Raw genomic sequence first — 12,844 nt, forward strand, 5'->3', positions numbered from 1 at the left:
AGCCGATCCAGACATCCATTCATCCCAGGATTCTTTCACAATTTTTAGGAAATTTTCGTGATCAATCCAAGACCTCTGAAACCTGAAAGGGCAATTAGAGGGCTTCGCCAATGCTTCTGACACCACCAATAGGGGAGAATGGTCTGATGCACAATTAGATAGCACCTTTTGGTGGCAATCCTGAAACTCTGAAATCCAAGCATCTGTGCAGAAACTTCTATCCAGAACTGCCACAACATTACCTCTTCTTCTATTATTAGTCCAAGTATACTTTCGACCCTGTGAAGGAATCTGAATAAGGGAGCAGCTATCCACCAATGCCCCAAAATCTGCAGCAGAGCCTATATTAAAAGATCCTGGACCTCTTTTTTCATGAGCATACAGAGTAGCATTAAAGTCTCCAGTCACCAGCCAGGGAATGCCTTGACCCGGGTTCGATGCCGCCAAATTACTCCACAAGTCTCTCCTTGCTGCTCTGAAGCAATTAGCATGAATAAAAGACACAGTGAAGATATTCGACTGCCACTGCACACGTAAAGTAATATGTTGATCAGAGCAAGAGACACCTTGCGGCTTAGATAAACTCCTTTTCCAAACCACCCACAGATTTGGAACCTTATCCTGCCTATCATTATGAATAAAATCCGCTTCAAAATCAAGATTATTGAAAAACCTCTTTGGAAATTTCTGCACCTCCAACATAGGTTCAGCTATGCAAATAATTTCTGGGGAACTCATCGAAACAATATTCCCTAAGGCCAACCTAGCAGCCTTCTTCTTCATTCCTCTGATATTCCAAAATAAAATCTTCATAGTCATTTTTTTAAGAGAGCCAATCTGTCAGATTTTCGAGCAGTCTGCTCATTAAGGGAGAAAGATTTACCTTTTTGCTGTCTTCTTCCCTCCATATTGCTCTCGAGGATGCTCGCCATTCTATCAACTTCTACCACGTCTTCATGATACACAATCATAGCCCCGTCCTTGTACTGCAACTGAGTTTTTGGATTATCAATTTGAGGCTCGAACCTCACATCCCTACCCTCTTCGATCTCACCATGCTGACCTGGACCAATATGATCCTCCCTGCCATAGATAGCCTCATCCTCCTCTAAAATGGGAGAGTTGCACCTACGTTGATCAATCTCTGCCTCATCTCCTGGTTCAGATATATGATCCATATCCGCTCCATCCACCGACCCAGATTCCTCATTGAATGTAGACACCAATCCATTACCCTCCATACTGTTAACTGCACCCATACGATTGTGATTTGTTCCCATATTGGTAGACTTCTCTAAGGGAATAATTATTTCAATATCTCCCTGCCCCTGCACACCTTCCTTAGATGTTGGACTATTGTCCCTAATCTGAGTTCTTAATATGGTAGGAGGCTGTCTCATATGGGTAAGATTTCTACCCAAATTGGAAACAAATCCTTCACCCAAACCACCGCCCTCTGAGCTGGATCTCCGCCCTGCACCACCTTCATTCACCATGGTTGCCGCCCCAGTGTCTCGAGCATCCACCTCCTTCTTCTCTTTGCATTGAAACAAAGTATGCCCGATTTTTTTGCAAAAACCACATTTAGCTAACCCATCTTCATATACGATTAACTGTTTAAACCAAAAAATCTCCCCCGTTCCTGGTTGCTTTCTTTCCACCTGAATCTCTTCCACCCTTTTCTCCCCAATTATCACTTCTACCTGAACACGCGCAAAATTCCCCATTGCCGCCGATCTGGTGCGTCTGTCCAGGGCCACAGGTCTACCTGCCCCTTTAGCCATTGTCAACAAGATCTTCTCATGCCAATATTCCAGGGGAAGGCCTGGAAATCTGATCCACACCAGTTTGGTTGGGTTGTTCACTGCATGCACATCAAAATCTTGTTTCCAGCGTTGGAATCGAATCAATTGTCCTCTAACCTTGATTAGGTTCCTTCTCCAAATGGCAGACATATCTCCTTCCAGCTCAAACTGGAATAAAATGAAGCCTTTCCCCATAGGAGACAAAGAAATTCTCCCCTTCAAATTCCACCCCTCTCCTGCAGCTTTACGAATATCATTCATAGACATAAATTTGAAGTTTGCCCTACCTATCAAAGCAAACTTGAATTTTTCCAGCCTCTCCTCATATGCCTCCTGCGGGATGATAATCTTAGTGTGCGCCCCAGCATGTATTGGATCCGGCAACTGCTCCACGTCCGGTAAAGCCTTACCCACAACAGTAGAAAAAGTTTTCTTCACACCATCTCCTCTGTCTTTCTGATTTCTGCTGTCATCCACCTTAGAATTCAGATCTTCTTTGGCTTGAAACTCAGATTCTTCTCTAACCGCTTCTGATGCATCCTTTAATTTAGGTTTCCAGAAATCAGTAAGGCGAAGTTGCCTGCCCCTATCCGGCGGTCTTCCTCCCCCTGGGTCATGATCCATATCTCTACCATCATCTACCACTTTCAAAAACGCCATTGTCCTATAGATCACTTGTATCCTTCGGACGCTTTCAGAAATTCAGATCTACTCGGATCTGCTTTCCTCTTCTTCCTGCAAATGGATGATGCGCAAAAACCGAACCAAGGGAGGAAGCGTGCTGGGCGTGTGTGAGAATCAAGAGTACCAAAGTCTGCTCAAGATCCGAAACTCAAGATCTGAAACTCAAGATCTGAAGTCGTCCTGAGATCCGAAACTCTCGGATCTGCTTGGATCTGCTGCTTCTCCGACGAGGCGACGACCTGCTATTGCAGCTATCGATGCTACTGCATCTTTCGACGAGGGAAGAAGAAGAAGAGGAAGAAGAAGACTGCCTCTCTCTCTCTCTCTCTCTCGCTTCGTTTCGGTTCTAAAGCCTCAGTAGAAGACAACTGCTACTGCTACTGTCGACGACTCGACGGCAGAGTTCCGACGACTCGACGGCAGAGTTCTCTCTCTCTCTCTCCTCTCTCAAGGATCAGATTGTGCCGACGACTCGACGGCAGGGTTCTCTCTCTCTTCTTCCAAAATCGTCCTGAGATCCGAAACCGGATCTGCTCGGATCTGCGACTTCACTCGATGCCCCAGTTCCGACGAGGCGACGACCTGCTATTGCAGCTATCGACGCCTGAGTTTCCCGATCGGCTATTGTCGGTGCCCGAGATCGGCTGTTGTCGGTGCTCTCTGCTCTCCACCCCTCAGTTGGTCTCTTTCAAGTAAAAGATTTAGAGTTGAAACATATTGAGGAAATAATCCAACATATTGACAATCTAGAGTAATTAAAGCAAAAGAGAAGAAAGTTTATTGAAAGTCATAAAGTCTATATACTTAGTGTAGGAGGAAGAGTCACCATATTAGGTTTGTGCCTTATTTTCTTTGTGCAGCGATCAGAAAATCTGATGCCCGTAAGAAAAATTGAAGAACAAACTCGTTATTACTCTTTTTTTTTTTTATCAAAAAAATTACTCGTTATTGAGTTGATCTAGTTTTGATTCTCTATCATTCCTTAGGTCGATCCAAGTTTGAAAGCCTGATGTTTTATTAGTTTGAAAGTCTGATGTTTTATTCCTATTGTTTTTCTCTCTCGACTGTTTGGGGCTTAGTGCCTATTGGTCACAATCTTTATTTCTTGTATTTTTGTTCTCCCCTTTGAGTTTAATATACCTATTTATTCATAAAAATAAAACTAAACATTGTGTCTTAATTAATGGGAGAGGGACATACGCTGTTTGCAAGTATGGGTATCTCCCATGCCAAATTAATGGATACAAAGGACTGCCTCACATTTCATATACATGGGCCCACATGCATGGTATCTGTGGAGGGCATGTACTGATGTACTACCGCGATATGCACATCATTTTCTCTTAATTATTTATTCTCTTTGCGCATGTTGTGAATCAGTCGGACAGGATAAGGACCAAAATTAATAGGGCTGAGCCCTGAGGCCCCTGACCCATCATTCGGGCCTGAAAATCCTAGGCCCGACCCATCTTGCAGGACTAAAAATCCCAGCCCCGCTCTGTATTGAACATGTGTTTGTTCCTCTTATTGGATTAGGTTCTAAAACTACTTGTAATCATACAGTGTTTGATCGTCTTGATCCACACTTGAAATTTGCTCAATTTTCAGGCACCATACGAAAATGATTCCCGTACAAAATCTTGATCCAAACTCTGCAATGGGAGGAGCATTCATTAAGAAAGCGGAAACAGTTCCAAGCTATCAAATCCGTAAAACACCCAATGGTGGATGCAACATTTAAGGCATTTTCCTTCAAACTTCTGAACTCTGAAAGAAGCCATTTGCCACTAGTTACTTGCACGAGAGAATCTAAAGGCCCCCTTTGTTTGATGGAGCTTTCATGGAGTGGGATTCAAGGGGTGGGATAGTTGTATGAACTATTCCACCCCATGAGATTTAAGGGTGTTTGGCTATCAGGGGGTGGGAGTTTGATCAGACAATAAAAAAAACTGTGCAAATCTTGTCGGCTGATGTGATTGGCAATTTCTCCCACCTCACCTCTTTGCAAAGTCCAGCCGATTTGGTGGGACTTTGCTGGTAAACTCGAAGGAAACCAGTTGGGAGATGGCACGAGAACACCACTGCACATCGCACCACCCCGCCTTGCCATGCTTGAAGCTCCTCCACCACATCTCCTCTGCTCGGTGGATTCAAGATGAATTACTTCAGATTAGCAGGGTACAACAAGATTTAAAAAAAAAAAAAAAAAATGGAAGTCAAAGAAGAAGAAGAAGATGGAGATTGATAGGTGAGTTAAGGCAGCCAAAGTTGTAGGCTGCTCGTGATCAATCTCTCTACCTGTAGGCCTCTGGCCCCTTGCGGCATGGACTGCAAGATTAGGAAAAAAAAAGGGGGGCTGGAAGATCGAAGAAGAAGAAGAAGATGGAGGTCTGAATCCAGAAATGAGAGAGAGAGAGAGAGAGAGAGAGAACCAGAAGAAGCAGAGCATGAGCGCACGAGAACCCTGACGATGTTCACAAGGTGAGCGATCCTGATGTTAAATGGGTTTGCGTACTTCAGAAGATCTACAGCTGAGTGCCTCCAATTAGAGGTATCGATGGTGGAACCACCGATCTTGGTTCCGGTTACGTGAGATTAAAAAGAAAAAAAAAAAAAAAGGAAGATGGGAGGTCTGCAAGATTAGAAAAAAAAAAAAAAAGGGAAGATAGAAGAGAAGAAGAAGATGATGATGATCTACAAGATTGGAAAAAAAAAAAGAAAAAAGAGAGAAGGTCGAAGAAGAAGACATTCAGTTCCCAACCATAGTGCAGACCTCTCTCTGTTTCTCCCCCTCCCTCTGCTTTTTCATTCTCTAGAATCTCCCCTATGGCAAACAAACACAGAGGTGGAATGCTAAAGTGGTGGGTGTTAGGATTTTTATATGGGCTTAACTGATACCGATTGATCCATTGGGCCCAAGCAATTATAGACCCACTCTGATTAGGAAACTCCTAGTTCTTCTCATTGTGAGAGTGGAATAGGGTTTTAGGGATTCTATTATAAATGGAACACTAACGGTCCCTGCAGCCATTACTTTAATGCCTTATTAGTTTTAGGAGAATGGCTTTTTCACAAGAGCAAGTGCACAGAAAAAGAGGAAACCCTAGAGTAAGAGGCTGCAGAAGATCTCAGTAGAAGGACTCCACTTGCGTAGTTCGTCATTGTCATCTTCATGGGAGTAATGTGGTTAACAGAGGTTCATGATCTATGCACATGGGGCTCCTAAACTTACCTAAGTACTTCTCTATTTTCATTTATGGTTCATGTCATGGATGTCCCATTGATTATTATATATATGGTAAATCTATATGGTTATGTATTTTAAGATCTATAAATGGAATAATAATATTGATTTAGGGACTATACATATGGTTAAATAACTTTTATGATTCTTGTATTCTAAATACTATAGTGTTCCCCAATAATTGGTATCAGAGTCAAGCCTTATAGTGTTAGAATCAAGAAAAATCAAAGGAAAATTGATTTTGTATAGGGTTTGAGTCTCAAATCATGGAAATCATAATTTTACCATCACTTAAAGGTCTCAGATCAAAAAACTTTATCACAAAAGTCGTAGAGAACGAGAAGACGATAGCGGTAGCATGCCGCAAGTCGCCAAAAACCTCCGAACGCACCGGCACACGCTATCAAAAGCTAGCTACCAGAGGAGAGAGAAAAAAAATTTATAAAAATAAAAAAAGGCGGTGAGTCATCGCAGGGTCAACTCGAAAACCCAACCAATTGACCCGGAAGTGTAGTGGGTCAACTCATGACCAACCTGTTTGATTCGATCAAAAGTTGGCCATTTGACCCAAATTTTGACCCAGATACCTAACCCGAAGACAATCGAGTTTGACCCAAATTTTTTACCCAGAACTAATATGCTTGAACCGGATTAGACCACTTGGCCAAACCGGTTGGTTTGGGTAAACTATATTGATTTTGATCCATTTTTTTTCTGCAACTTCAAATGACTCGTACGGGCAAATGGTGAAGAATTGTTTACCCTGGTTTTTTGCGTTGAGTCTAGTTTTTCGTGCTCTTCGTTTTGATATATTATGAGCCTAGTTTTAATTAAATTTTATGATCTATTTTGTATAAGTTACAAGTATGAGCGTTTATTAATTCTTCATAATTTTCCTATTAATTAGAAGAAATAAAAGAAAATCAACTCATACATTATTTGCATATCAAAATATGAACTTGTTTATTCTTGGTAATGATAGTTCATGATTTTATTTATAAATATTTTTTCATGCTTAAACAATTCTACTTTTAGCTGCCGGAATGAATTTGTAGACTATTGCAGTAAGATTGGATGGAATCCACCAAAGTGGTAAAGTTCAACCTTATTGTAATAGAATACAAATCAAAGGTCTTCGTTATTTGAAAAGACAAAGAATAATGGTTGGTAGCAAGATTACTAATGTTTACCCAAAGGTGATATTATCAAAGAAAAGTTAAAGTTAAAACAAGTGAAAAACAGCAAGGTTACTAATGTTCAACCTAAAAAATGTTGTCCATCCAAAGATGGCGGTACTTTTCGAATGTTAGAAGAAGTCTCGCAGCAATAACAGAAACTTGAGTGGACCAATATGTTTCATACCTAAAGGTTAGGAATATAGTTCTGATTGATACTCTTGAAGTAATTGACAATTGAGCATTATAATATTTATTTTGTTAATAGTTACATGCTTATTCTTTTACATGTAAATTGATATTTAGTTCATGTTTAAATAACCCACAAATTTAAGCTGCCAAATATAGTTGTAAGCTATTGCAGTTGAATGGATGGAACCCACCAAAGTGATAAAATCTAAGATTACTACAATAGGTTTGCAACGCAAAGGTTTTGTCTTATTTTCAAAGACATAGGTAATGCTTTCCCAAAGACAACATTATCAAAGATAAGCATAATGCAAGTGTACTTTAGGCAAACCTTAACCTAGAAGTTGCTATTCATCCAAAAGTGGCAGTAATTTTTGAAGTTGAAGAGCTCCCACAGTCATTGTAGTTTTTGAGCCGACTAGTGCATTCCAGACCTAAAGGTTGAGAATGTAGTTGAGTTGACACTCTAGTTATGTTTAATGGTTAGTGATGTAATATTAGTTTTAATTTTATTGATGTTACATGCATTAATTAAATATTGAATGGATTATTCTTCCTTGAGTTGAACCATTAAACTGAATGTCTTTAAAAGTGGCTTGAGAATATGGAAGTCTATATATGCCTCAAAGATCTAGTTTTCTATACTAGGAAAACCAAATCAATAGTTTGGTATTATGCTTTTAAAGTAAATATTTTGCCCTAAAATGTATTAGATAGTTGATCAATGGCAATAGGGTGGTTGAGGGTTTTATAACTATGACCATAGGTTATAGGTTTATTTAATGTATTATTTTTGTATTCTGATTAGATCAATTCGGATTTGTTGGGTTGGATTAGTATCGGTTTTTATCAATCCAATACCAAGTTCTCAAACACAGTGATTGTTCTTTGAAAACCTATTTATGAACTTTAATTGATAAATGTTTGGTTTTCTTTTATTTTTGGGCTTATGTGAACAAGTTGATATGTATGTCACATTTAACGAATTGTGTTTTCCAATAAATAGATTAATTTATGACTGATCAAACCAAGTGGGAGGATAGAAGTATGGATCTTAAGCTATTTTATGTGGCTCGACCAGTGGGAGGATAAATTTGGTAACTAGGTTGCTAGTAGGAAGATGTTACTAGTAGAAAGTCAGTATACTAGGTTGCTAGTGGGAGAATAAATTCAGTATACTATATTATTTTTCATACAAAAGAATTATTTTGAGTTTTGCATTGATTTATTATTATCATGATATTGAAGAATTATTTATGACTGAAACATATAATAAATCATATTCATGTCATTTTGTACTTGTATGTTTTGTTTGAAACACCTTATGATGGATAAATATGTTAGAATTAAACTGGGTGTGAGCTGCCGCACATTTTATGCTGCACAGTATATTTCTAGGAAGCTATAAAATGATTGGGTGGAATCCATCAAAGTGGCACATCATATTCTTTCATAGTTTTTCCAAGTGCAGCAAAGTTAGTGACATTTTTTCAAAAATGATGTCACCCAAGTTAAAGAAAATACATGTATAGAAAGAACTATAACTTAGAAGTTTCTAAGCCCATATATGATAAAAGTAATTGTATTTTCACAGTAAATTTGGATTTACAAGAGGACCAATGCATTCTTAGCCCAAAAGATAGGAATGTAGTTACAGTTGTGACTCATGTGTGTTTAATCTACTAGATGTACATTTATTGTGTAGTTTATCTACTAGATATACATATTAAATTTTCTAGCCTGGTTATTTAGTGTGTATGATTCATACCTGAGATTTTTAGGGTTATTTGATCTGGTTTTAGCTCTCAAAGAACCCAAACAGGTGTTGTTGCTGATCAAAGCACAACTGAAGGGATATAGGAACAATTTTGTTACCCTATTAAGTTTATAATTATTTTGGAGTAATTTTGAAATGATTTCGTCTTAAATCTTGTTCTCTAAATTATTTATGTACATTTATGCTTCATTTGTTTGTGCTGTCCCTAGTTGATTAAAAAACACATTAAAACATACATTTCTGTATATATATTCATCTCAAATATGGAAAACATGATAGGAATGATTGAAACCCACCAAAGTGGTACATTCAGTTCAATTATGCTTTCCCAAGGTAAAGGTGATATTTTCCCAAAGGTAATGTCACTCAAGTTTATTGACAAAGTACTCAAGAGCCATGTTTTCTGACATTGAAGTTATTAAGGTTTTTGATATGCTTGGTTAATGGAAGTTTTATGATCTCATTTAACTAAATATATCATGGTAACGATAACCAAAGTTTAAAAAAGATAAAACTCAAAGTTTAAAGCTGTGCCTGCTAAGGTTTATTAGCAGTGCTTAGCCAAAGTAATTGACGATAAGTCAAGGTAATTGATGATATTTTGTCAGAATTTGTGATGTATGATTGTATTTAGCCTAAGTCTAAAGAAGTGGTTGTTTACCATAGGCAGTTTGTCAAAGATTGTGATTTATGGTGGTATTTAACATAAATCTATGGTAGTGGTAATTAACCACAGGCGGTTTGCCAAAGTTTGTGATTTATGGTAGTATTTAACATAAACCCATGGAAGTGGCAGTTAGCTATAGGCGGTATGCCAAAGTAAGATATTACTTCAAGAAAAGGGCGGTTTGTCAAGTATTGATTAATATCAAATTTTTCTACCTGTGAGGTTTTCAAGGTAGGCAAATCTTTAGATCAAGAAAAGACATATAAGGAAATATATATTTCATGTGATCACAGGTATGATATCAATTCTTTATATATATATATATATATATATATATGTTTCCAGGCGATTTGAATTGATAGTTTTCTATTATTTGTAATAGTAGATAGTTATATGCCGTATATTGAGGTGTATTTTCTACTATTGTTCAACAGTAGAGATTATTGATTGGATCAAAGTTTATTTGAATGGTGTTCAGTCTGGGGATTATTTGGCCAGGTGTTAATGAAAAGATATTAGCATCAGTGTAGCCCAAGTGGGAGATTGTTATGATTTTTATGTGAGCTTAACTGATACCAATTGATCCATTGGGCCCAAGCAATTATAGACCTACTCTGATTTTTCATTGTGAGAGTGGAATAGGGTTTTAGGGATTCTATTATAAATAAAATATTGACGGTTCTGCAGCCATTACTTTAATGTCTTATTGGTTTTGAGAACACGGTTTTCTCACAAGAGCAAGTCACAGAAAGAGAGGAAACCCTAGAGTAAGAGGCTGCAGAAAATCTCAGTAAAATGAATCCACTTGCGTAGTTCATCATTGTCATCTTCAAGTGAGTAATGTTTAACCACATGGGACAGAGGTTCATGATCTATATACATGGGACACAGGTACTTCTCTATTCCCATTTATGGTTTATGTCATGGATGTTCAATTGATTATTATAGATATAGTAAATATGTATAGTTATGTATTTTAAGATCTATGAATAGAGTACTTTATTGATCTTGGTTTAGGGACTATACACGTGGTTAAATATTTTTTTATGATTCTTATATTCTAAATACTATAGGGTTATTCATATGTTTAATATGGTAAAGGATCCCCAACAATGGGAAAATGATAGTAAAACTATCGGTTACTCCATTAGCATGTGGATCCCGGTTCCACAATAATCCCACCCCAAACTCCCGACTAAACAAACGGGGCCTAAGCGATTGTCAAAATCAAGTTATATGGAAAGGGGAAATTGTGAAGAATCAAGAACTCTACCAGCTGGAGCCGAGCTACTTATACTTCCTTGTCTCTCTGGACGATGGCCAAATGATCATCAGCAATGCACATGGACGTTCAGAAGAGCAAGAAAGCACAGACATAGAGAATTATTTGAGGACACTGAAGGAGAATTTAATAACCCATTTCAATACCTCAAGGAGATGTCAAATAAGCTGCAGGCTATAAATAATAAATTTCATAAGAAACTGAAATCTACAAAGAGGTGGAGGAATGGGTTAGGAAAATTTACACGGTATCAAAGTAGGTTGTTTTCGGTTCCGTTTGGTTTTGTCCTCCCTAGTTATATTCCCCTGTAAGGTGGCTCCTCTTATCAGATTGATCTTTTGAAATGGAAATTTTTCCCTTCACCTGGTTCACTACGCTCTGTGGTACTATTAGGGGTGTCAATTCTAGGCTCGATCAAAAGTAACATTTTTATGGCCAAACCTGACTAGCCTGATTAATAAACATGTCAGGCTTGACAAGTTTATAAATAGGCAATTTACGGTGCACAATGTAAACCCGACTCGCCGACCCCTCGCAAGACCTTTTTTTTTTTTTTGAATAAGGTATATTTTTATCAATAATTGAATGTCATAAAGTCTTTTCTAAGTTGTTGATGATTTAATAAGTATATTAAATTTTCTTAAATCTAAGGTAATTAAGGCTCATTTAAGGTTTTAATGGTGCATTAGACCATTTAAAACTAAGGTCTGATTATGACCGATTAGCTCGATTAAAGCTCAGAACTTGACCGAGCCTAATCATGAATTCCTTAAATAGACAGTTCACAGTGCATGTCAAGAAACCCAGCAAAGACCGAACGAACCTGACCAGTTGACACCCCTAGGTGCTATATTGAGGGCCGTAATTAATCAGCCTCTTTTTATATTCAGCCCCTGTCCTGCTGAGTCTTATACTGGTGTAAGGATCTTTGGTGTTTCTTGGTTGATGCTTTTGTTTTTTTTTTTTTTTTTTAACCGTCCTTTGGTTCACCACACTCTGCGGTGCTATATTAGGGGCCGTAATCAACCTCTTCGTATATTCAGCCCTTTTCCTACTGTGTTGTATATTAGCATAAGGAATTAACAGCCATTGGTGTTTGTTGGTTGATGCATTGGCGCAACAACCTCACAACAACGTATTGATCCCTCTCACAAAATATTTTCAAGGCAAAGTTAAATTTTAAAACAATGCATAAAAAAATAAAAATAAATAAAAATAAAAACAATGTGAGCGACTTTGAGATCAGTTTATCCAAAAATTTTCAGCTCAATCCAATCTGCTGATGGCGGAAATAGAACCCCAACCATGACATTTTTTGTTAACCATGATTTGATTATCTGAACCATCAGACTAGAAAATTTTCTCCCTTAATATTTACCCTTGTTTTCTAACCTAGCAATTTTATTCTTTGAATCATTGATCTGGCCACCCTTCAACTTCTGCATTAGAGGAAAACTCTCTAAATGATCTAAAAGCAACCGCAATGAATGTTGCAGTTCAAGCAATTGGTGTCGTACCGGGGACTAATAATATTTAGCAATTGCTTTCTAAACATCCTCCCTGTTGTTGATGTGTTGATGTGTTGATGTGCACATCTTTCTTTAGCTGAATTTTCTTATTTTCATTCTCAAAACCTCATTGGGTTCTGTTCTGTTACAAGGGAAATTAAGGAGAACGGAAGTGAAAATTTCAGATTTAAAAAGAAACATTTGTAATCATTATCCAACATAATTATATCATAAATTCTAAATTTTTATATATTTGACTATTAAATTTCACTTGATTTGCATACTAATCCCCTAAGTTTGAAAGCTAAAATAAAGTTACATCTAAAAAGCATCATTACTAAATATGATTAAGAAAAAAAATCGGAGACGGTTTCCTAAAAGGTAGTGTGGCATCTGCACCAACACATGGGCTAGTGGGAACACACGTAGAAACATCAAGGACGGTGGAATTCTACCTTCGATAACGTGCAAGGCAGTCATTTCACAGTCCCATGTGTCAAGTGCTGAAGCCGC

The 12,844-nt window shown here is 37.9% G+C and overlaps 1 protein-coding gene and 1 long non-coding RNA gene across 2 annotated transcripts; one reads left to right on the top strand and one right to left on the bottom strand.

Annotated features, from left to right (window-relative positions):
- Positions 1–342: 342 nt before the first annotated feature.
- Positions 343–2,465, bottom strand: LOC122086430. The gene is made up of 2 exons (XM_042655233.1): positions 884–2,465; positions 343–525 (listed from the first exon to the last, which is right to left on the bottom strand). The coding sequence occupies exons 1-2, from the start codon at positions 2,463–2,465 to the stop codon at positions 485–487; spliced, it is 1,623 nt and encodes a 540-aa protein (XP_042511167.1). The 3' UTR covers positions 343–484.
- On the top strand, positions 2,065–3,451 carry LOC122086438. Its single transcript, XR_006142419.1, has 2 exons — positions 2,065–2,203; positions 2,357–3,451. It is a non-coding gene; the product is annotated as an uncharacterized LOC122086438 (long non-coding RNA).
- The last annotated feature ends 9,393 nt before the right edge of the window (positions 3,452–12,844 follow it).

Source organism: Macadamia integrifolia, chromosome 1 (assembly GCF_013358625.1).
Source record: "Macadamia integrifolia cultivar HAES 741 chromosome 1, SCU_Mint_v3, whole genome shotgun sequence".
Lineage (NCBI taxonomy): Eukaryota > Viridiplantae > Streptophyta > Magnoliopsida > Proteales > Proteaceae > Macadamia > Macadamia integrifolia.

Excerpts from the sequence above, each read along its gene's own strand:
- LOC122086430 (XM_042655233.1), bottom strand. The coding sequence starts at position 2,465 with ATGGCGTTTTTGAAAGTGGTAGATGATGGTAGAGATATGGATCATGAC. Across the intron at positions 526-883 it reads GGGAAGAAGACAGCAAAAAG|TGGCAGTCGAATATCTTCAC; the intron begins GTAAATCTTTCT and ends TTACGTGTGCAG.